The 25,150-nt window shown below is 41.6% G+C and overlaps 1 protein-coding gene across 1 annotated transcript; it reads right to left on the reverse strand.

Moving 5' to 3' along the window:
• Window positions 1-4,706: 4,706 nt before the first annotated feature.
• Window positions 4,707-15,406, reverse strand: LOC131815204 (uncharacterized). Its single transcript, XM_059146897.1, has 2 exons — window positions 15,344-15,406; window positions 4,707-6,145 (listed from the first exon to the last, which is right to left on the reverse strand). Exon 2 carries the CDS (start codon window positions 5,490-5,492, stop codon window positions 4,707-4,709), a length of 786 nt encoding a protein of 261 aa, XP_059002880.1. The 5' UTR covers window positions 5,493-6,145; window positions 15,344-15,406.
• Between the last annotated feature and the right edge of the window lie 9,744 nt (window positions 15,407-25,150).

Consider the following 25,150-nt stretch of genomic DNA (forward strand, 5'->3'; position numbering starts at 1 on the left):
ATTCTCTTGAGAATCACAAAACACACTCAGACACACATTCACATACATATATAGAGACACACATCCACATACATATATAGAGACACACATCCACATACATATATAGAGACACACATCCACATACATATATAGAGACACACACCCACATACACACACTTACACATAAAGAAAAGTAAAGAATGTGCTTGGAACAGAATATCCAAAAATATTTACAAAGTCAAAGTCACCTAAGCTAATTCATAAATTTGATGCATTTGTTCTAGAAGGTAGGTGTGGGACTAGGCTGACTTTAAAGATCATCTAGAAAAATAAACAAATAAAAGTAGTCAGAAATTTTCTGAAAAATTGAAGAGAGAAAGAAACTACTTCTACTGGGTTTTATAAATCTAATAAAAATTTAAAATTTGCAATTTGCACATGAATAGGCAGGCAGGCCTATAAAAGAAAAACGAAAATCCAGAAGTAGATCCAAATACGTACAAGATCCAAGAAACATTTCAAAACGGCATTGAAAATATGAATTATATAATAATTTGTGATGGAAATCTGGATAGCCTCCTGAAAAATACAAATTTGGATTTATAACTCTCACCAGATAAATTTAAAATTCATCAAAAATTTGAGTGTAAGAAATAAAATCATGAAAGTAGTAGAAACCATGAAAAAAATTTTACTCCTTTAAGTGTGAAAAGTTTAAGTACAAATGAAACCCAGAAGCTATACAAAATTGATAAATTTGACTATATGAAATTTACTTAATATTTTGAATAGCAATAGTCACAATAATCAAAGTCAGGGTCAAACAAAAAATTGAGAAAAATTGTTTGCATAAGACATAAAACTCTAATTTCTCTAATATATAAAGAATTCCTACTAATTAATAAGGAAAAATCCAACAATCTGTTAGCCTAATGAGCGTAGACTGTGAACAGACAGATCACAGAAAAGGAAATATAGACAACTCTCAAATACATGAGAAAATGATCAAGAATTGCCACTTTAAAGCACATTATAATGGAATTTTTTAGTCTAAAAGATTGGCAACATTCAGAAAGTGTGACACTTGGGTTTTGGCTGGTGTTCAGGGAAACACCCTTGTAAAGATGCTACGTGCACTGAAATCAATAAAACCCGTTTGTAGGGTATTTTGACCATAATAACCAAAATCATAAAAACACATACCCTTTAACTGGCAATTCCCCATTTAGGACTCTGTCCTAGAGATTTATTCACACATGTAGTAAAGGGATATATATATATATACGAGATTCCTCACTGCGGGCTGTCTGGAAAAGCAGACTATGGTAGCCACCTGCACACTTCACATAGAGAACTCCTCGTTCAACGGTAGCATTGCTCGTATACTCGTATATGATAACTAGTAGATAAAGGAAGAGTTTTATGTACAGATAGGGGATGATCTTCAATATTATTTTAATTAAAAAATTTTTTTATTATTATGTTCAATTTGCCAGCACAAGATGTGTTTTTAAAGGAAAAACGGGATAGAGGATGTTGCGTGTGATACATGAACATTTAAGTAAAAATTAACTGGTAGATTGGAAGGAACACATAAAATACATGTATCTGAACTCTGGCCACTATAGTCCACACTTCAGCAGTTCCAGACCTGCCGTCCTCCACACACAGCATTTTGTCCCAACCACACACACTTCCAGTAACGTTCTTCCCTGCGGAGGCGGTCCTTCATCTTTATTTTTCCTTGTCAAGGTTCAGCCCATCTTCAGATGCTCCTGTAAAATTAATCTTTTGCTTCTTTTCTTTCAACTTTACCATCTGAACCTGGGCTTTTCTCTAATAAATGTTGGTAAATTCTATTAACTCTACATCATGCTGGAAGAAGAGAAGGGGGGGGGGGAGGAACAGCTTAAATACCTGTCTGCCAGACACTTTAATGCCCCATGTCATTTAATTTTATAACAACCATAAAACTCAGGTTTTATTCCAGTTCCAAATGTTGAAACTAGCTTGAGGAGATTAAAGAACGTTCTCAATGTCACACATTAATAATTGGACATTCAGAGGTTCAAGTTCGGTATCTAGGATCCTAGGATTTCCCTTTTCCACCATAGAGACTTATCCTTGAGGGATTTTTGCCACTTTTCTGGAGAACCCAAACCTTTGAGATCATCTAGTTCCACACCCTGGATTTACAAATGAGTACAAGAAAGATGGAGGGTTAAGTGCTTTGCAAACTAGTTAGTGTCGTTGGGGTTGGATAGAAGGTCTATAAAAACACGTGTATGTAATTAGGACTAGGGATGTAAGGTCAGCCTAGTACTTTACACTTTTATACTGGAATTTAGAATTAACAGGATAATTGATGGACTTTAAAATTAAAATGTTGTCACATACCATGGACCGTGGAGGTTCAGGGGTGAAAGCATAAACATCTGAGAGCGAGTATCCACCTGTGAAAATTAATGTCTATGACATTTATAAATGTGCTTTAGTGTAATTAATTCTTTGCCAAGCATCTTTCTGTGCAAAGTGGGTTCTTGACATTCTGATACAAAGTCCATGTGCCCGACGATAAAATACCGAGGCCTCCAGTGTGTACTTGCCTCCTCCCTCTAATATCTGGCTCCTATCCCACGGCCTCTACCACTCTGGCTCAGGAAGTAGGCAATTTCCTGCCCTAGCTGAGCCGGATATTAAGACCTCTTTGTTCCTTATCTCTGAGAAATAACACCTCTCTGTAATATTTCAAACGGCTGGCTGACTCATGGTCATACCTACCGAGAAGGCTCTCTTCTGTTCTTTAACATTCATGTTGACTGGGGGAGAGCTCTTTGCCCACATTCTAAATGTAAGTGTTGCGGGGCGGTATGCAGCACGCTGGATTATTACAGTTTGTAGATTGTCTGATTTTAGGATAAACGAGATTTGTAAAAGGATGGTAAAACTAGAGCATCTTCCTTTCGGCCCCTCCGCTGCGCCCCAGCTCATCCACAAACAAACCTACCATTTTATGGCAATTTGCATCTGTGGAAGCATCCTCTCCCAGGAGACATAGTAAGTAAATTCATTCATATTGGTACAGACAAAACTGAAACTCCTCGGCGTGTAAGACGGGCAATTTGACTCTTCTCCTTGGAAGCAGTACACACAGAGATAACAACTGCTGACAACCTCTTGGTACATCCCGATGTGTAAAGACATGACGTATCGATCTGTACACGCGGGCTGTGTTCTCTGCTTCACTGATGGTTAGTGATACCATCTGCACATCCACAGCTTGTCCAGTCTCCAGGCTTCTTCCATTTGGTGGGATGTTCGTAATACAATATTCCTATTCAACACTTCAAAGCCCTTTCAAAACATTTCACTTTTCATGTAATGCATGCCCTACATTCCAGCTTCTTCTGTTGGGAGCTCTGATACGAGAAAAGCTAAAAACAGTTCATCATGACAACCGACCACAGAAAATACAATTCAGAAGTCAAAAGATAGGGAGCATAGTATAGTCTCTTCCTTCATTAGCAGGGTTACAGGAATCAAAATATCTTAAACCTGAAAAATCTTAAAGGTCATTTAGTCTCACCAGCTCGTTGTGAAATTATGCAACCTAAGCAGGATTAAGAGTGTTTTAAGTAGTGGTGTGAAGAAGTTCCAGGTAGAGGGAGTCACATCTACATGGACACAGCGGTGCTGAGTGGACCGCCAAGACACTCGGACTAGATGGGCCAGTCAGGAAGGAACAGAACCTAAGATTAAACAAGCAGCGTTGAACAAATTTACAAAGGATCTTGAAATGTCCACTTCCACATTTCCAATTTGGTGAATAATTTTCCACTTTTCTGGAGATTTAGACATTGAGTCATGTAGCTTAGATTTGGAAAGGAACTCAGGATCTCAGCTTTTATTTCTTTTCTTCACTACACTTAACTTCTTTAGTTGTATTTTTTAAATTTAATTTTAAATTAAATTGGCACAATTGGCAGGCATATAGTGAGTACGCCAGAGTTATCTGCTGAGTGGACGAGCTCTTTCATTCAAGTCCACACAGAAACGACATCCTCCTTAGAGCTTCGGGAATGGTTGGCTCCCTGACTCGGGTCTCTGTGACTCTCCTCGGTCACACGGAGCCCGGCCATCACCAAGGTATCCCAAACCCTTATCAAGCTGCCACGGTTGAGAAGGAACAACTTCTTCCGGAAGGAAGGGGTCAGACTTTGGATTATCGGGATATTGTAGGTCGGAGAACGAGGATGCTGAACGCTTCTCGTGTCTCGGGGCCAAGGGAATGCAACACACGGGCCTGTGCGCACTTCCCAGCCTTATGGGGCCGGACACTCCGATGCCCGATTTCCAGACGAAGCCGCCGAGCCTCGCCTTTGCGGACTTAATTAAGGACAACAGAGCAGGGACGTTGGTTCGAAACCGGGTCTGGCTCCGAAGTTCAGATGCTTTCTGGCTTGCGCCGCGGCCTCGACTGTAGGAAACAGAATTGGCGCCTGCGAACGCGTCGCTAGAGCCGAGGGACAGGTCTGCCCGCGGCCCCCGGACCGCTGTCCCCAGGGGCGGGACGCGCGGCGTCCGCAGCCACTCGTTGGCCGGAGCGCGCCGACGTCGGGGTCACCGCACCGTGCGGTCAAGGTCACCTTGAGGCGGAGGCCCGCGGACGCCGCAGGAAACGTCGCCCAGAAGAAGGCGTCGCGGAACAGGGCGGCCGGAAGGCTCCCTCAGGCCCGGCGCGCCGGGAGGCCGAGACGGGGACCTGCCGCGGGTCCTGCGCAGGTTCTGTTTCCTCGGCCGCGCCCGTCCGCCCGCGCACCAGCCCCGCGTCTGCGGTCGTGCCCGCGCGGGTCGCCCCAGCTTTCTGCACCCCGCCACCGCCTCGGGGCTCGGGACGGCGCGCCCGGGGTGGGCCGCGGGGGACCGGCCGCCGCCGACACGGAGGACTCGCCCGGTGCAGACGCGCGTGGGCACCACGTCGGGGCCGGGGGGTGGGGGGGGACGCGCACGAGCCCGGCCGAGGAATGCCCGGAACCAGAAACTGGGGCGCGTGCTCTGCAGTTTGCTTCTCGAAGCAGATGGAAGCGGCATCTCGCGGACACGGACCCCTTCCTGGACGTCCAGGGCACACTGAAAAGAAAACACAGCCGGAGCCTGGCCTGCAGGCAGCCGCACCGGCCGCCGCCTTCCCTCGCGGGGAGGAGACTCCGCAGGGAGCCCGGGAGTCCGGCCTGGGCATCACCGACACCGCGCGAGCCGGCTGGGAGCCCGCGGACCTGCCCGAGGTGCTGGACCGGCGAGCGGCTGCGCTGCGCCCCGCGTCGTCGGCAACCAGAGACACAACCTCGGAAGAAAACTCGGCTGCTCCTGAGCAACGCCCCCGGCCACCCCGTAAACTTGCAGCCTTTGGTGCAAACGATAAATTTTGACTTTCTTCCACTTGCCACAAGTCCACTCTGCAGCCGATGCGGCAGGGAGGGACTGTGAGGCCAGGATGGGCTGGGGTCACCCATTCCGTCGCTCAGCGGTGACAGCTGAGGCTGACGGTGGCCTTTGTCAGGGGCTGGGGCACATTCAGCTAAGCAGGTTAAGAAAAATATTGAAAAATTCTGGTGGGAGGGGCGCCTGGGTGGCTCAGTGGGTTAAGCCGCTGCCTTCAGCTCAGGTCATGATCTCAGGGTCCTGGGATCGAGCCCCGCATCGGGCTCTCTGCTCTGCAGGGAGCCTGCTTCCTCCTCTCTCTCTCTCTCTCTGCCTGCTTGTGATCTGTCTCTCTGTCAAATAAATAAATAAAATCTTTTTTTAAAAAAAGATAAAAGAAAAATGATGGTGGGAAATGGTATGAACAGTGTGTGGAAAGAAGTCTTAATTCAAGAGCGGACCTGATTTCCTTAGTCTTAAACCTGACATGCCTCAAATTCCCAACGCTCCACGGCTGGTGCAACTGGAGGGTCTTAATGAGGTCATGGGGATGAGGTGGAAGCGATGTTCAGTCCTTGCAGTGCGTCCCGTGAGAGCAAGTGCCACCGCCGGAGAGAACTCGGGGTTTTCCGATGCCCAGAGAGCTTTCCGCGTGTTCCGAGAAGCAGGATGCGCTTCTGAGAGAGACTCCTCGGGATGGGGAGCACAGCGGCCGGTCGTTAAAAAAGATGCCGGAAGCGCGGACCTAGAGTGAAGTGCATCAGGAAGGAAGGAGAAATGGCACATCTTCAGAAAAACTCAGTTCTCGCTGGCTTCCCAGAAAGAAATGAGACTATGAACCCAGGAAAAGAGAGTTGAGGAGGAAACTATGCCTCTAAACAGCATGACTTTGCCCCGGGTTGTCCCATTACTGTCCTTAGGGAAACCGCCTGGGATGTGTGGAGCTAGGAGGAGGATTAGAGGTCACCTGCCCCACCCCAGTTGTCGCACAGTATGGGACAGCGAAGGCCCGGAGGCTAGCGACTGACCCACGGCTGCACAGCTGGTAACTGGACGACCAGGACTAGACTCGTCCTCCAGACTCCTGCTTGCGATTTCTGTCCTCTGGTTTGGATCAGAAGAACCTGGATCTAGGATTGATTCCCACAACAACTGTTATATAATAAAATGATTCTACAAGTTCTCTGTGCTGAGTTTTCTCATCTGCCCTGTTTCATAGAATTATTAGAATAAAATGAAGATGAAGCATGTAGCATCCATTGTAAAAGGCGAATGGGACGATTCACAAATGGAGGGTTCCAACCAGATGGCATCTCCTGGGAGCTTAAGGATGGGGATGAACTGTGTATCTTTCCCAGGTCCTAACACACATGAATAACATTGAAATGAGCCTAAATACTTCCATTATAATAAAGTCAAAATAACTTAAGATTGTGTATAACAGGGATGCTCCCTAGTAGGGCTTCTTCCAGAAGGCTATAATATATTTTCAAAATAATAAATCTACCCTTTGGAAAAAAGCAATGTCCCTCTGCAACGTAGTATTAGATCTAGGAAGAATTTAGAAATATAGAGTTGGTTGGAAAAAATAATTTGATTACATTTCCAAATGTCAGAACTGAACAAATAACTTCTAATTAGTATTAAACTTATTTTCCTTATTCCTTTGTTCCCAATTTCTATAGGGAAAATCCTTCCTGAAACTAACCTTTCCTATATTAACAAACAAGATAAATGTGATTTAGAAATTTATACAGAATCACTCGGACCGTTACTTAATAATTCCATATAATTGACATCTACTTAAAAATATCATTAGCATTTATGAGCAAAATTACCTTAAATATTTCAGTTTAAACTTATAATTCAGTTTAAGCTTAGTATTTGAACTTTCTAAAAATAGAATTACTCCATTGATACAACCCAACATTCCATTTACTACCTAGTTTTAAGTGGAAGAACATGGATCAGATATTTGAATTCCTAAAATGCTGGCCCTTAAAAATTTATTGTTTCTGCATGGAGGTTCCTCAAAATGTTGAAAATAGAACTGCCCTATGACCCAGCAATTGCACTATTGGGTATTTACCCTAAAGATACAAATGTAGTGATCCAAAGGGACACATGCACCCGAATGTTTATAGCAGCAATGTCCACAATAGCCAAACTATGGAAAGAACCTAGATGTCCATCAACAGATGAATGGATCAAGAAGATGTGGTATATATACACAATGGAATACTATGCAGCCATCAAAAGAAATGAAATCTTGCCATTTGCAACAACGTGGATGGAACTAGAGCGTATCATGCTTAGCGAAATAAGTCAAGCAGAGAAAGACAACTATCATATGATCTCCCTGATATGAGGAAGTGGTGATGCAACATGGAGGCTTAAGTGGGTAGAAGAATAAATGAAACAAGATGGGATTGGGAGGGAGACAAACCATAAATGACTCTTAATCTCACAAAACAAACTGAGGGTTGCCGGGGGGAGGGGGTTGGGGAGAAGGGGGTGGGATTATGGACATTGGGGAGGGTATGTGATTTGGTGAGTGCTGTGAAGTGTGTAAACCTGGTGATTCACAGACCTGGGGATAAAAATATATGTATATAAAAAATATATGTTTATAAAAAATAAAAAATTAAAAAAAAAAAAAAAACTTTCACTCCGGAAAAACACTGTAAAAAAAAAAAAAATTTATTGTTTCTATTTGTCCCTGTATTTTCTTAAATACCTTTGTAAAAGTTTTTATTTAAATTCCAGTTAGTTAACTGTCAGTGTAATATTAGTTTCAGGTGTACGATATAGTGATTCAAAACTCGCGTACAGCACCTGGAGCTCATCACTGCAACGAACTCCTTAACCCCCATCACAGACTTCACTCATCCCCTCACAAACCTCCCCTCCGGGAACCATGAGTTTATTCTCCGTAGTTAAGACTCTGTTTCTTGATTCTCTCAATCTATTTCTTTCTCTTCACTTGTTTGTCTTGTTTCTTAAATTCCACATATGAGCGAAATCACACGGCATTTGTCTTTCTCTGACTGACTTCACTTAGCATAATATTCTGTAGCTCCATCCATGTGGTTGCAAATGGCAAGATTTCACTTTTTGGTGAGATATATGAAATATAAATGTCTCGTATCTTCTTTATCCATCTATCAGTCGACGGACACTTAGGTTGTTTCCATAATTTGGCTTTTATAGATAATAGAGCTGTAAACGTCATGGTGCAGGTCTCCCTTTGAATTAGAATTTTTACATCCTGGTAAATACCTAGCAGTGTAATTGCTGGGGGGTAGGGTGGCTCTATTTTTAACTTCTTGAGGAACCTCCATATGGTTTTCCAGAGTGGCCATACCACTTTGCATTCCCACCAACAGCACAAGAGGGTTCCCCTTTCTCCATGTCCTCATCAACACCTGTTGTTGATTTTAGCCATTCTGACGTGTGTGAGGTCGTCTCTCTCTGTAGTTTCTATTTGCATTTCCCTGATGATCAGTGATGTTGAGCATCTTTTCATATGTCTTTTGGCCATCTTTATGTCTTCTTTGGGAAATTTTCTTAAACTTCGCTGTTAACTAGGGTATCAGATTCTTTATGTTAACATTTTTTTATTCTGTCTGCATCTTTTCCAGAGGACATTCATCATTCAGTACATGAAAATGACACCCTCTCTCATTTCAGAAATGGCTGAATTTCAGTGGGCATATTTTGTGAAACTCAACTAACTTTCTGCCAGTACTGTGAGCAAAAAAAAAGTCCAGATTGCCACATGTAATTTTACTTTTTAGCTCTAGAGGATAGCAATGATAGCTATCTTCATCATCATAAAGTTCCAGGGCCAAATTTTATCAAGTGATCTGGTATTGTTGCCAAGGAATTAAGATATCTGAGAAACATGAAGTTGGTCCTCAAATTTGGTTGCCCTCACTGAAGAAACTCCAAATAGTGTATTTTAATATATGGAACTTTCACGGCCATCAATACTTTCTTGGGTTCCAAAATTCCTGTGTACATTTCTCAATTTGCAGAGATGGAAACGTGCTCTCAGGGCCTGGTCACCATTCTCACATCTTGTGACATCAGTGCCTCTCGCACGCGAAATCTGAATTGTCAAAATGTAGTCTTGGGGAAACTTTGCTAGCCCAGGAAAGAAAGCAGTATTTTAATGTCCATTGACAACTTCTTGAATTTTCAAGTTTAGAAAAAACTTTAGCCTATTCCTATTCTCCTAATTCAAAGGAGAAGTTCCACAAGGGGGGAAAAATGACTGTACAGGATAAAAGAAGACATCCATAGCATTTGGTCTGAGCAAACTATACCAACAGGGACTTGCTTAGCAATAGTCTAGCTCAGGGTCCTCAAAGGAAACCAGAAGACTGGGAACGTCGGCAAGTGACCTGCATATTGTCCAAGTTGGTATGAGATATTTATCAAAAGTTCAGACAAGACAGATCAAATAAAGCAACTGGCTCCAGAAGTCATTCAGTGAAGATCCAAAGAATGCTGGGAGAAGGGTCACGTATCACATCTGAAAACTAGATGCAGTCACACTGCAGACCACAGGCTGTGGACTCAGACAGATCTGGGTTTGAATTCTGGCTCTATTGCTTACTAACTGGTTGACCTTGTGAAAGTTACTTAGTCTCTCTGAATCTCGGTCTCTTCATCTAGAAAATGGGGATACCACTGACTATCTTAATAGACCACTGTGCGTTAGGGAGGCACAGGGGGATGAATGCCTAACGGTTTTTGGCTCATAGAAAAAAAAATGAGAAAAAAAAGTAGCTTCAGGGGATCACAGATGTAACCAAAAGATTTTACAAAAAATTATGTGGACTACACGGAAAGGAGCAGTGTCCTATCATCGGAAGTCAGACAGCATGACCAGTGCAGAAGCGCCATTTAAATCTTCTAGTTTTCTAAGTAAAATGGCTGATTATTAGTAACCTTGTAATTCAAATTCAGAACTAGACTAAAAGTAGATTTTGCTAATAATAGATGATTTGATACGGGTAAAAGATATCTAGATGTATTCTCATCAGACAACTGAAAAATTTACCAACAAAGACAAAAAGTGCTAAAAGCACAATACTCATCAGAATATTACTTGTTGGTGATTACTAACAGTTTGAAGATGTCCCCTAAGAATTCCTTCATTTGGCTGGATAAGTGTAAAATGACACGATAGTGTTTTCATTGTTCTCTGAAATTGGTTGTTGTCTATCTTGTACTAAAACCATTGGCTAAAGAACTAAAAAAATAGATTATAATTTTGAGGTATACATAAACCAGATTCATATTTTTATCCTCAGAGGGGCTAAAAACATATCCTGTGCTTCAAAATTTTAGTTTTAGCTTGACATTTTGAGAAACAATACTATTTCCATTTATTAGAGCACGTTGCTAGAGTCTTGCATATCCAGAGAAGGGTAATAGAACTGAGGTGTGGAGCATACATGGACTGGATAAAACGTGTTCAATATCATATCTTTCCGTATCTAAAAACAAGTAAACAAAAAGATTTTTCAAAAGCTGCAGGAGGAAGTTTGATGTAATCTTTGTGGCCGGTAAAGAAAACAGAAAACAAGTGGAAGCACCCCTCCCCCCACCCGTTCCCGTCTTCCCCATGAACAGGCAGGGCATGAAATAATTTCCAGAGAAACATGAGATTTTTCTTTATCAAAGAGGGGCAGAGGTTATAAAAAGGTTGAGAAACACCTTTAGAAACCCAGCAGCTGGAGAACTCTTTAAACATCACGAGGGACAACATACTCTCCCCGTGAGGCATGCTACAGGAAAGAGATGAATTGAAGCCTTTAATCTCCTCTGTGGTAAATGAAGCCCAAAAAATCAGATTATAAACATTGGGTTACTAGCTCAAGGGGTTCCACCAGAGATTTTATTGCAGTGACTATGTCCGACCTTTGTTGCTATCTGGTCTCTTGGGAATAAACTTAAGTCAGAGGAACAAGATCCCCGGGTGAGGATTCACTCTTCACACGCCGCCAATCCTACACTCATTTAAAGAGGAAAATGGCAAAACAAATATTATTTTTACCGTTGTCAGTTTTATACGAAGTTTTATGCATTGCTTTTGAAAATGACCTTTCGCTTAGCTGAGACAACACTGACACACATTTTCTTCTGTCAGAGCAGGGGCACTGTCGCCTACAGTCGGAGTCTGAGCGCACTCCGCCGCTCTCAGCCTCACTGGGATTTCTGCTCAGCATGTTTTCAACCCTGTTTCTTCAGTGTGGCTCCTCATAAAGGTCAGATTTTTTTGAGTTGAATAATATTTTACACAAAAGATAAACAGTTCCTCTCTCTCTCTGGGCAATAGTGAGTAGTTCAAGATGATCTGCGTAGCACTGAACAACCCCAGTCCTGGCAGGTCCCAATATCATACCTGCTGCTGAATTTCCGAATGTTTCAGGGAAGTTTGTTATTAATGACAGTTTGTGGTAATGAGTGCCTGTTTATATTGCCAAAATTACCAGCTGACACTTGAGCTTACATGAACAGAACAACGGCTGAGCTCACATTAAAGAGGGAGTAAGCAAGCTAGAGGTGACAGAACCGTGACAACAGTGGGCTGGGGGTGACTATTACGTGGGTTAAGACTCCCCGGGTCTTGCTCAGGGACTGGGCGATGATAATGCGGTAGAATAAGGACGGGCTCAAGCTGAGATCTCAGACAGCAGTGAGGTTGTTTGTGGCGTTGTGTAACAGAAACGTCTGAGCAGCTCAATAAACGTGTCACAACTCCTGCTTGAAGGGTGCTTCAAGACCACGTTCATTGGCCGAAGCAGCAGAGCAGGGCCACTATGCAGATGAAGGGCTGACAAAACAGTTGAGCTCATCCAGGGATGGGATGAAATAGGGTCATAAAATCAGTCACGAAAAACACAGAGCTTTTTGGATCATCTGTAGCAGCTGGGTCGATCCTCCCCCTCATGTCCAGATGGGCAACCCCAAACTCTCCTGCTGTACGCGCACGTGTTATCCCAGGGGACAGCTTTGGACGAACCAACTACTGTGCTAGGTGGCCTTAATGCCCGAGATTCTCCATGGGCAGTGGGTCCCTGACATCAAACTCAGAAGACCTCTTTGAAAACCAGCTGTGGAACCATGGGCAATGTGTATAAGCCATTGCTTTCGTAAGACTGACCACTGGATGTGTTCGTCCCTTCAGTGTCTTGCCAGCTGAAACAGGTCACTATGAGCCAGTTGGAGGGACAAAGAGAAATAGACACCAAATGTTAGAGGCCGTTGGTGACTGGATACGGATGAAGGAAGAAATCAGGACATGGACCTATACCACTAGCACTGCCCTTCAATGGAGGGTTAATTCCAAAGGACTCACTTTAGTTAGTCTGGTCAAGGAAACAAAATCCCAGTAGACCCTCTGAAGGTTCTAATCAAAACTCGGTTATTTGCTTCAGAATAATAAATTCAAAAAAATTACTCTTGGGTTTAAAACGATGATGTCTACATTTACTTTGGGACTTAATGAATCATTTGGGGTTGTCTGAGTCTGCATATAACACAAAAGTGACATAACAATTTGGAGATCAGAGAAACAAACACGCATATGTAGGTTCACTCTCAGTTAACATGTGCCGGATATATCTGACAGTATTTTAAGGATTTTGCTATCAACTTCCATACCCCTGATATGACTAAGACTGATAAGCCATTTTCTCAACCCTTAAGATGTCTTGATTTCAAGAATGTAAGTTCTATTTAACATCTGAACATCCAATACGTACCAGAGGCAATGCCTGCATACGAATGCCAGTTAACCTCAAACGGAAGTGGAGCTGCTCACCTGGGGCACACTTTCTTACCGACAGATACAGAGTTGTGCAAGGTTGGAGGCAAAATGTAGGGTTAATATGCATCTTTCTGGTGTTTCCATCAGACTAAAAATTGGTCAAGATTATTGTTTTGTAGCTTGAGTTGTAGATTTTATTTCTACATAACACAAGATGCCTATCACTTCTGAGATAAGGGGGTTTATAGTTTATGAGAATTATATTTCAGAGAGAGACTGCCTGAAGGAATTTGAAGTAATATGTAGTGATTTTAGTTTGAAAAATGGTTTCTCCTGGAGCAACTGGCCATAAACCTACCATTTGATGGATCTGATCTTTTGCTTGGAAAATGCAAGAGAGGGAAAGGGGCAATGTCTTAGAAAAACTTAGGGGTAAAAGAAAAATCTTAAAATACTGAAAAGCAATTAGAAATGTGAAGCCATGAGTAGCAGAGTATAATTCTTAACACAAACAATTGAAGTAAACTCAAATTCTCAACAAACTTAGGACTAACAATAGTTTTTAAACTATTTTTTGCCAAAGTCAAACCTCTTAAGACACTAGGTGATCTGTTTTAGGCTAAATATAGGCAGACAGACAGACAGATCATAGTTAGCAGATCACCTAAAATTCAAAGTCATGGACTAGCCTTAATTTAGTAGCTGTCTTTGGACAGCAGAACAGGCAATCTTAGCAGTATAAGTTTAAAAATGTTGTGAACAATCTGAAATAGCAGAAGTCAATATAAAATAAAAGTCACCAGAGCAAGTAGGGGAATTGAATAATGTTTGCCTACCAATTTTCAAGCAAGCCAGAATTCACTATTTGAAGTATCAAGTATATCATTTGGGACCCCCAGCACTGGAAAGGAGGAGCTATCTTGTTGAACATCATAACCCTAGAGTCCGCTGCAAGTACACAGTTGATAAATATTTGTTAAATGAATGGAGTATGAAGATTCCAGAAACTTGGCATCCTCAGGCCAACAGTATTGACATCCCTGCCATCACAAAACCTGTAGCACTTTTAAGTTTTATGTCTGGGTTCTGAGATGAATCCACAGGACAGAAAGCTTTTCGCAATATTAAAAATGTGGGACTCATTTTTCAGAGCTGAGCACTAAGGTAAGAATGACCTGAAGAACAAAGCATGCAGAGAGGGAAGACTTTGAAATGAAGTATATACATCACACTTATTAGAACACCCAGACCAGCTTACACATAAACTAGTATATGACCAGTAAAGAGGGTAGAGGTTCATTCACTCGTATAAAGAACTGTAGTGGTTCCTATCATATATCAGCAACTCTTGGCTTCCATGACTTAATAAATGCCCAAACATGGATTTCTCTTGCATAGACGTGCACGCTCAGTAAGGTGTGGCAGGCATAAATCAGAATCCAATCCAAAATTCTACTCACGAATAACAGATTTTCAGCAGTCTGACCTTAACCTTCAGTCAATAAAAGCACTTTTGTGTTTGAAATATACCTATTCATGATGTGCGACTCATTTTATCTTGTTTCCATACGGATGGGACTGGCAATGGAGGAAACAATGACAAATCTGTCTGCACTGGAAACGGTCTACCAATCCTCCCTCCTCTCCAATCTACTTCCTGCTCCCTTGCCCCCAGCTCCAAGAGAAGCTTGGCTCCAAGAGAAGGACAGCATGAAGAGGCTAACAGGGGTGACCAGCCGCATCTTCGTACTCTGGCACATACCTGTCTAGCAGCGGAAATGAAAGTCTCTGCCACCCCACTACCTAGTGCTGTGCTGCTCCTGTCTCCGGCATTCATCAGTGAGGCAACAGAAGGGCAAAACCTTCCATTCCTGTCTTCAGTCCCCTCCCCCAGCTGAGCCTGGGATAGGCATTAAGTAAGGCCGCCTTTGCGCAGAGCATTTCCCCCCTCGAACATGCTCTCACAAGCCCCCTTTGTTCCCTGCCCTCCGCCCCACTATACGCTACAGCAGCAGTCGCCCAGATGTTCTCTATCACAGCCTGAGCCGTGCCAGCAAACTTTGGCACACACGAAAGTGCACTGAGTACTGGCCTCCAGAAATACCTTATTCCCCCTCTGATTTCTGCAAATATTTTTAAATGTTAATGGGTTCCACTCACCCACAACCTAAGGAGAGGTTACAGAACAGGGCTCTGTGTGTCCAGCAAATTAGCAGCCCGAGGACACTGCTTGGCGCCTGGGTTCTGTCCCGCCCTCGGGCGTTGGCTGGGGTTCTCCAACCTTGAACTGCGGAGGCCAGTTTGCCAGCACATAGCTTTCTAGTGACAGAGGTTAGATGGGCGGTTGGCAGGAAAGTTACTCCAAGCTACAAAAAACAAAGGACCCTATCTTGCTCTGAAAGTTTTGAAAGCAGAGAGATCCTTTGAGTATCCCTGAAATAAGATTTTGAAAATTTTTTTTCCTCTTACTCAGCCTCTTCCCTCCCTCCCCCACCCCAAATTCAGTACCTTGGCACAAAATAGTCTGATGGGTGCTCTGGAACTTTGGCTATCATGCACCTTTGGAAGTACCTTAAAGACAGAAAATAGTACATTAACAGGAGTCTCCGTGCAAAATGTAATAGAATGGACATTTGGATCTCACATGCCAGGTAGGAAGGTGATAGGTATTTGGAGGAAGAAGAGTAGGAAGACTGTGTTTGTCACAGGAGAGACTTACTCATCTTACTCACATTGTGACAGCTGTTTAGGGCTGTAGCTGGGGCCTTGACAAAGTCTGTGGAACTGAAGCGATAACTGAAAGCCACCCTTAAAGAGCCTTTGTTTTTATTCCCATCCTGGTAATCTCACTGGTCACTCTGGAAACAAACTGCTTATATGTTACCACCGCTAGGCCCTCGTTTCTCCGTAGCTAAAGCTCTCTTGCTGCTTACAAAGTCACACATGTCCTGCCCCTGCCCACGCTGGGGAGGGGATGAACTGAACCTTGGGTCTTCTGTCTCTTGGATGTGGGCTTTGGAGAATCACGCTGTCTCATGCCATGATCCAAAGACTTCAGAATGTGCCAGGCACACCACTGGTATTCCTGCTTTAGGTGAAATTGAGGAGTAGAGAATCAGGAGGACCCTGAAAAGATCTGACCGCAGAGCAAATGCAGGGCTGTACAACCCAGATAAATCTTGAGAATCTTGAGAAGTAAAATCATCTACCCACATATCAGCTTGGGCACTGAGGAAGGAAATCACATCTTAATGCTTACATTCATGTGATTTTTCTATTCCTCAGTCTTCATTAGCACTTTTTTAAACTTTCATAGGACTGTCCTGCCCAACCAAGAAATGGTATGAATGTTCACTACAGGAATTTCCCCCAAGGACCCACCAATTCTTCCGTGGAAACCACCGACTGACAGGTATAGCCCCTGGATTCTTTGAATCCTTTGCTTCAAAACCTTCCTCTTGATCTTTTTACCAATTCTGGACTGCTTGCCTGATCTTAGTCAATTCCCCACATTGAAAGATCAGATTTAAGCAAAACTTACAATCCTCAATAAATTTTGACCTTTCCCCCAGCCCTTTCTTGACACGCCCAAAGCTCTGTAAGGCCATGCTCATTTCCCTACTGCACCAAGCAATGACCTCCGCCCTATCTTGCCCACAATCATATTGCATATTTAGGGATCCAACCTGAGATGGAACTAATCTTTTGAGATTCTGAGTTTTATACTTAAAACTGAGGGAGGTGGGATGATTTTTTTCAATTCTCTATCTTCTCAAAATTATTCTTCTCCATTATTTAAAAAGTTCTGATGTGATTTAAAAACTGAAATTATGAAGAATTTCCATTATGAGCTAATTCTAAAATGAAATTAAATAAGTTTAAGAAGTAAAACTTCACTTAATAAGCTAAAAATATAGGCAGGAACCATGACTTCCATCTCTAAATTTGAGTGATGACAAATTATTTTGGTGCAAACTGAAATATCCCTAAATGTTTATGTCAGTATCAACACTTGGATTTTTCTGATGTGGGAAAACCTAGCATACAGAATTTTATCGTTGGCAGTCCCCGCAAGTGGGATTTGCCCTGGGTCTGTACTGGTAAGTCTCCAACACAGAAGACACCTGCAGAAGAACAAGAGTGTAACCAGGATCAAAGCACACATAAGATTTTGCTACATTTGTTTCTAGTCAGCAGCCCAACAAAGAACAGTTATAAATGTCTGATATAGGTATCTCAGCAAAAAATGTGATTTTAACTACAGAGACCACTAAAACCTCTGGATGAGAGGTGTGCTGGGTCAGAAAAAAGAACTATAGGATGATCACTGCCCAATTTACAAGGATCTTTGGGGTTGTTTTTGTTTTTGTTTTTAAAAAGGAAGTACAAACCCAGTGAAGATTCAAGGTGCAACACTGTTTCTAAAGCAAAGTCAGTAAATTCTAGCTAGGATCCTGCAAAAACTTCGGCTTTCCTTTAAAAGAGGTCTGCCAGTTTGAGGTTTGAGGACCATTGCTATACACTCTAAATCCTATCTTAGGCCAACATAAAGAAGACAAGACTTTTGGTTCAAAAAAAGCCACTATATATAATTGTTCATCTGTTCTACCTCCCCCAAATCAGAGAAAGCATGAAAGTCAAAATAAATCCACAGTAAGACTGAAGTGCCAGGAAAGATATCACCAGTGTCCATGAACTGGCAGATGAAATCAGATTGAGTGCAAATTCCAAAAGATACACACCCACACACCCACACACCCCTTAAATCCACACAAATAAAGGAGACACTCTCCTGAAAATCTAAGTTTACTTAGTAGAATCCTAGATTAAATTTGTGAATCAGAGACAGCAGGGGCTGGGAGGAATAAACCTGAGTGAACAAGTAATTAAGGGCATAGAGCAGCTGACCCCAGCTCCACACACAGAGCCACTTTGGTGTTGCCCAAAGCAGAAAGCACAAATACTGGTCTTCCATAAAAATGGGAGCTCTCATCCAGGATAGGTAGAATGGGCTGTGGGAGAGGTATGTGCCCTTGGCTATGCTATCGTAAGGGTTAGGTGATCTCATAGAAGAAAACAAGTATCTCCTACCCCCAAGCCTGCCTATGTCATGCCCGTCCTTTGCACAGCCAACAGAGTCAGGGCTCATGGGCTAATTAGCAGGGGACAAGTATCATTCCCCAGGCTGGTGAAATGCGTCCCAGCAGGCAGCAGTGATCGGCCTAGCCTGGGGGTTTCAGCTTCCTTTATGGCATGTGGACTTCTTTGTCAGATGAAGCCTAGGGAGTCCTTCTCAGAATAATATTTTGAAATGTATAAGGTTTTGAAAATTTATACTATTATAAGTGAAACCAATTACATTGAAAGAAAAGTATCAAAATATTTTTAAATTATAAAAATATACTTGCATCTTTATTAACACATAAAATGATAGGATCTACCAGCAGGCCGAACACAGCCAAAGTTTCAAAGCAGTGATGATTATAATTCACACTTACAAACTACTGTGATGTGGAAATGTGTGTGGTGTCTATCAGTGACAAAGTCACAACATCCTGAATTCTATTTGCATTGGTCTGTGGTCTTCAAGTTAAAAACCTCCGACCGCAGACTCACCAGCAAGCATGAGCAGGAACCAAGTATCAACGGCATGAGAAGGCCAACCACTTGTTTTAAGACTGCAATGTTGTGTGGAGAGTCCTCAAGAAATCAAAAATAGAGCTACACTATGACCCTGCCATTGCACTGCTGGGTATTTACCCCAAAGATACAGATGTCGTGAAAAGAAGGGCCATCTGTACCCCAATGTTCATAGCAGCAATGGTCCCAATCGCCAAACTGTGGAAAGAACCACGATGTCCTTCAAAGGACGAACAGATAAAGAAGATATGGTCCATATATACAGTGGAGTATTACTCCGCCATCAGAAAGGACGAATACCCAACTTTTGTTTCAACATGGACAGACTGGAAGAGATTATGCTGAGTGAAATAAGTCAAGCAGGGAGAGTCAATCATCATATGGTTTCACTTATTTGTGGAGCATAAGGAATAACATGGAGGACGCGGGGAGATGGAGAGAAGAGAGTTGGGGGAAATCGGAGGGGGAGACGAACCATGAGAGACTGTGGACTCTGAGGAACAAACTGAGGGTTTGGAGGGGAGGGGGATGGGGGGATGGGTGAGCCTGGTGGTGGGGATTAAGGAGGGCACGGATCGCATGGAGCACTGGGTGTGGCGCATTAACCATGAATCTTGGAACACTGAAAAAATAAAATAAAATAAAAAAATTTAAAAACCTGCAATATTCCACAAGAGAGCTAATTTCTAAAGAAGAAAAAATGCAGGAATTGGAAAGAATCATCAGAAAAACACAGTTTGTAAACTATAGATAGTTTCATAAGGAAAATATGTCAAATTAAAAAAAATACTTTGAAAAAGGATGCGATGAAAAAGAAGCAGAGTTTTTGGAAATTATTACGATTATTAAAATGCAGCTGAACTGCAGAATGACTGAGACCTCAGATTCAAATAGTAAGCTGGAGGAATAAGCCAAAGGACAGTATCAGGGGCGCCCGGGGGGCTCAGGGATTGAACCCTCTGCCTTCGGCTCAGGTCATGATCTCAAGGTCCTGGGATCGAGCCCCGCATCAGGCTCTCTGCTCAGCGGGGAGCCTGATTCCCTTACTCTCTCTCTGCCTGCCTCTCTGCCTACTTGTGATCTCTGTCAAATAAATAAATAAAATCTTTATTTAACAAAAAGATAGTATCAGAATTCAGTGACAAGAATAGAGATTAAAAGGAAGAGAGAAAAGGTGAGATATATATATCTAAACGTTCTGCCATTCATCTAGTAAGTCCATCTATTAAGTATTCAAGAAAGCTAAAGTAAAAAAAAAAAAAAAAGAGGAAGAAGGAAAAAATAAAATAAGTAGCAGAAACAAGAACAGCAAGACAAAATTTCTGCCAGATGAACAAAGTCTCTTCAGTAGGGCAAGCAGTAACATCTAGACATACTGTATTAAAATGAGTTGCCTCCAACATTAAGTAGGAAGTTGTAATAGACTATGAAAGAAATAGAATATAACCAGGTGGAAAGAAAAATTAAAACATCATTGGACCTCTCACCTGTAACAACAGATGCCAGGAGACAACAGAACAATACTTTGAATTAACCAGGAACAATCAGAATTCACATGAAAAATTAAACCATCCTTTAAAAACCAGGAAAATTTTAAAAATTTTTTAAAAATGTAAACCAGAACAAATAATCATATGCAAAGTCTGAGTTGAACACATACAGCCTTTATGAAAAAATACAAAATAATGTACTATAACAAACTAAAAAACTGAATTTAAGAAAGAAGATAATATAAGAAAAAAATTGTAACCAAAGGTAAAGTCTGCAGTTAAATTCAAATAACAACTGATGACTGAACCTAAAGTTAAGTCAATTGCTAATGTTTTAGCAATTGATTCCTAAGGAATCAGGAATCAAAACCACAATGATAGGAGAGTATACAAATACACCCAATCAATGAAAAGGATTCTAAAAGATCTTAAAATGGAAGTTGATGGTGTGGTGTTGAAAAATTCTGCTAAGGGATGTGTGTGCTCTGCGAGATGGCAGAGATTCTTAGATGCAGATTAATTCTGGATGTTAACAGTAAGGTTGTTATCACTATGTGATTATAAATGTATATAAATAATTTTCAATCGGGATAACATAGGCACCCCATATTATTTTCCTCCCCTGCTTTGGCCCTAAAATGTTTCAGACCCAAAATCATAATGCAGCTCTAGAAAGTATAATATCTTGAAATGTGGTTTCCATGTCCTGTCAGCATTCTTGGCTCCATTTTATTTTTCCTATCCTTATGTTCCCTCAATTTGGATTTCTTTATTTCTTTTAAAAAGATCATGTATATATTTGCACATGTGTGTGTATGTCCATGTTCACATATATGTGTGTGTATATATGTTGAATTTTAGGTTATATATATATGATATATATATATATATATATCCCAGGCAGGGATAGAAAGAATATACATTTATAGTCTGATGGGTGATTTCAATTAACTAAAGACAAGGATACGGTTTAACTCATTACTATTTAATCTCCATCTTATTAATGTAATCCAAAGATTACTAGCCCAGAACTGTCCTAACCTTAAGATGGTTTTCAGACTGACTACTCTTCTGAAAATCAATGATAGCTTCACCGTAGCTCTTAAGCACATATGTGGAAAGAAAGCAGAACTTGAAACATTCAAAGTGACCAGCTAACTATAGTAATGAGTAGGCTTCTTTCAAGCAAAACAAAGCAAAACCAACACCTGGCTTGTAAGAGTGCGTTACTAAGAGCACAAACCCGTGAGGCCGACCGCCTGGGTTGATCCCAGCGAGCAGGTGTGGCAACCTGGACGAGTGACTACAATTGTTTGTGTTCAGTTTTCTCACCTGTGAAATGGGAGTGGGGGGAATAAAAAAGGTTGTTGTGAGGCTTCAGTAAGATAATGCACGAGAATCTCTTGGAATAGAGGCTTCCACAATAAATGTTAGCTACGACCATTTTAATAAAATAATTCCCTGGAAGACATCTTTCTCAGAATTCTATTAGCATCCTATCCTACAAATGATGATGGTTGTTTTGCTCATTCAGCTCAAAGCTCATTCAGAACAGAACAGTCAGATCCTTTATGAATAACAGATGACATAAATAAAAAAACTACTTCTTTGACTTTTTCTATTTCCATTCCTTTCATCAGACCATATAACAGATAGTTTATTAGTAGGCATTTTCTCAGAATGATCCATCTGAAAAATTACTAAGTCCTGTTGAAACCTGGGCCCAGGTGTCTATGCCCACAGCAATTTACTAGTCCATCTTACCCAGTTAAACCGATTTTTACCATTAACAAAGGCTTTTATAACTGATAGCTTCCATACTGCTTGTTTAGCAAATACAAAGGAACCCATCATCAATGGTTTGCTGCAGGAGGCTGGCGTGGACTGGCAAGAGGTGATTTACACACCTGTTCTTACCTCCATGTTTCACACTTACACTATTAGAAATCATCCAATGGAGGTGGTTGTTGACTTTTTTTTTTTTTTTTCCTGGAGAGCTTTTTGTTAAAAATTACCAGCTCATCACTACCTCTTGTCCAAAAGAACCAGCCTCTTTGCAAAGTCCCAAAGTTAAGAGTACCCATCTTACTCTTTTAAGATGCAGCTTTTACAAAGTAAAAAGCAAGTATAAGATACACTGATTTGCATATATAAAAGAAATGTGGTATAAAAAAGAACAAATATATTTCTATCTGGAATATCATAGTCATGATATTTCTGTTCTGGGTTAAAAGTCTGAGCACAAATCTTTTCAGATGCAACAGTAACTATTGTGGAAATGATGTGGTTTGGTTCCACATACTAAATTAACTTGGAAATGTTGATACATGATGTAAGTACTCTTCGAAATCCAGTCTGTTTTATTCAAAGAAGTTTAAATTCAGAATATTTTATTTTGTTCTGGAAATTTTATAAAGGGGTTTTGCCAAAAGCATTAAATATTTGATTCTACTTGTTAAGATTTGCAGGAACTGCTTTAAATTTATTATAAAAAATAACAGCAACAGCAACACATTTTCCCCTTTCATTAAGGTAGTGAAAAAACGAACTTTAAGAGCTTTTCCATAAAAATGCTCTAAAATATTCCATTAAAATTAAAAGGCAACTGCCATTTCACACGTGGTCAGATTTAACTATTCGAAGTTATTTTAGGTATACCAGCCCCCAAAGACCAAACTACCTGAGAGTCCAGCTGTGTTCAAAGATCTCCAGAACCCAGCCTCCAAAGCTGGATAGGGCTGGTGCAAAGGGTTGTTAGGTCTGAGAAGGAAAGTATAGTTCTGGTAGTATTCCATGTAGTTAGTATTCGAGCCCCTAAAAACCCTCACTTGATTAGTGGCTCCTTAATGAAGCAGCCACCCTGCAGTGGTCAGGGAGAAATCTACACTAAAGCTTGCTTAGAACCCAAGCCCAACCCAATATTGGGAGCTTAACGGCCACCCCTCCCCACCATCAGAGATGGTGAATTGAGAATCTTAATAGCAAGCAATCTTCCAGGGTTGTGAGAAATAATGGCATTTCAGTTGAAATCTTAAGCATTTCTGATTATAAAAAGTGTATTTAAACTGCTACAATAATATGCATATTTGCCATTAAATATTATACTCCTGCTGGTATGGTTCTCCTTGCCCAGTTTTATTTTATGGCAATATTTATGCATTTTAAATGTGGTCCAAACATTAGTTTGCCATAGAGATACGTACTTTCCTGCATGAGTAATTTTATGTATTTCTTAGGGTGGCCCATTTTACATATGTTTAATTAGCCTTAGAATCAGATTGTTAAATAGTTGTTTAAATGTCCCAGATATCAAGAAATAAGAGTACCCTATATTTTTCAGGAATTTATTATTGACTTTTGCACTTAAACCTTAACAACGTTTCACCAGTATCCTTGTTAGGGTCTCCCAGAACCCCAACAAAATTTGACATAACTTACTTTTACCATAGTACCAGATGCTTAAGTCTTTGGAATTTCATTTTTTTGGTATAAGAGAAAGTTATCCAAGAAAAGTAAACTAATGACTACAAGATAAAAAAAAAAACAACAACAACAAAACTATGGACACAAATGATACAGTAACTCATTTAAAAGCCAACAGACTTGTCAGAAAGTGTTAACATCTCACTTCCTGCACCAGTGTTAGAAAAAGGATATGGAGGTAGGAGTGTTTTTGTTTGGCTTGCTTAGCCGCAAGTGAAAAGTACAGGGCTTGAAACCATCCATACTTGGGGTATAATTCTGACTCTTCCAATTACTCATTTGTTTGATCCTGAGAAAGTTGCTCAACTTCAAGTGACTTCTAGATTTTATCAGATTTCCCCTGAGATCTACCCAAAAATGAGAAAACAAAAATAATGAACACTGCTTTAATGATCTTATTTACACAAATTTGATGTTAATACTGAGAGACGCTAGAACAACAGTAACTGTCAGATTAGGCCTTAACCTTGCTTCAAAATATCCCTCTAAGAACCTCTCAGCCTTGGCCTTAGATGATTTCTTTTTCTTTTTAAAGATTTTATTTATTTCAGAGAGAGAGAGAGCATGAGAGGGGAGGTCAGAGGGAGAAGCAGACTCTCCATGGAGCTGGGAGCCTGATGCGGGACTCCATCCCAGGACTCTGGGATCATGACCTGAGCTGAAGGCAGACGCTCAACCAACTGAGCCACCCAGGCACCCCCTTAGATGATTTCTTGTTGTCAAGTATGGCTAAATGTCATTTCTCCTGTCGAGTATGGAAAGTGAAGGATTTCTTCAACTTCCCACATACTCAGTACTTGCTTTTCAAGCCAGGCCACTGGCTCCTCTTCCACCTCAATCAAGGAAGGGGCAATTTCCAGTCTCCTCGCCTGCACGCTTACCATGAGTGTAATTGTTTGTTGGAAAGCCGCCAAATGTCTACGAGCGCCGAAGCGACACGGGTGGTTGTCATCTTTCTCTTGTTCCCTCCTGCCACACCAAGCGCCCTGGCAAGGTTACTGCCCCTGGACACTGCATTCCCTCCAGAGCCCCTCGTTCCCCAGATTGTAGAATATTTGGACCAAGTTCAGAGAAGAGTTACTAAAAGGATTAAGGGGCCGAGGGGACCAATTTATGAGGAACTCAGAAATGTTTGGTAAGTGGCAATTACCTTTAAAAAGGTGTGGTGGCTCTGACATTAAGTTTGGATTTCAAGCCTTAGTTGGCAAAAAGGCCTCTTTTCAGGCTTCCACATCCAGAAATACCCTGAGGAAGGGGTAGAGTCTCCCTCTGGCTTGGCCCTCCAACTGCTGCTCAGGCCACCTGGGTGGTACACAGGGTCCAGTGCAGTGGCCTCCACGCACCCACGCAGGCG

The sequence above is a fragment of the Mustela lutreola genome, chromosome 14 (genome assembly GCF_030435805.1).
Source record: "Mustela lutreola isolate mMusLut2 chromosome 14, mMusLut2.pri, whole genome shotgun sequence".
Lineage (NCBI taxonomy): Eukaryota > Metazoa > Chordata > Mammalia > Carnivora > Mustelidae > Mustela > Mustela lutreola.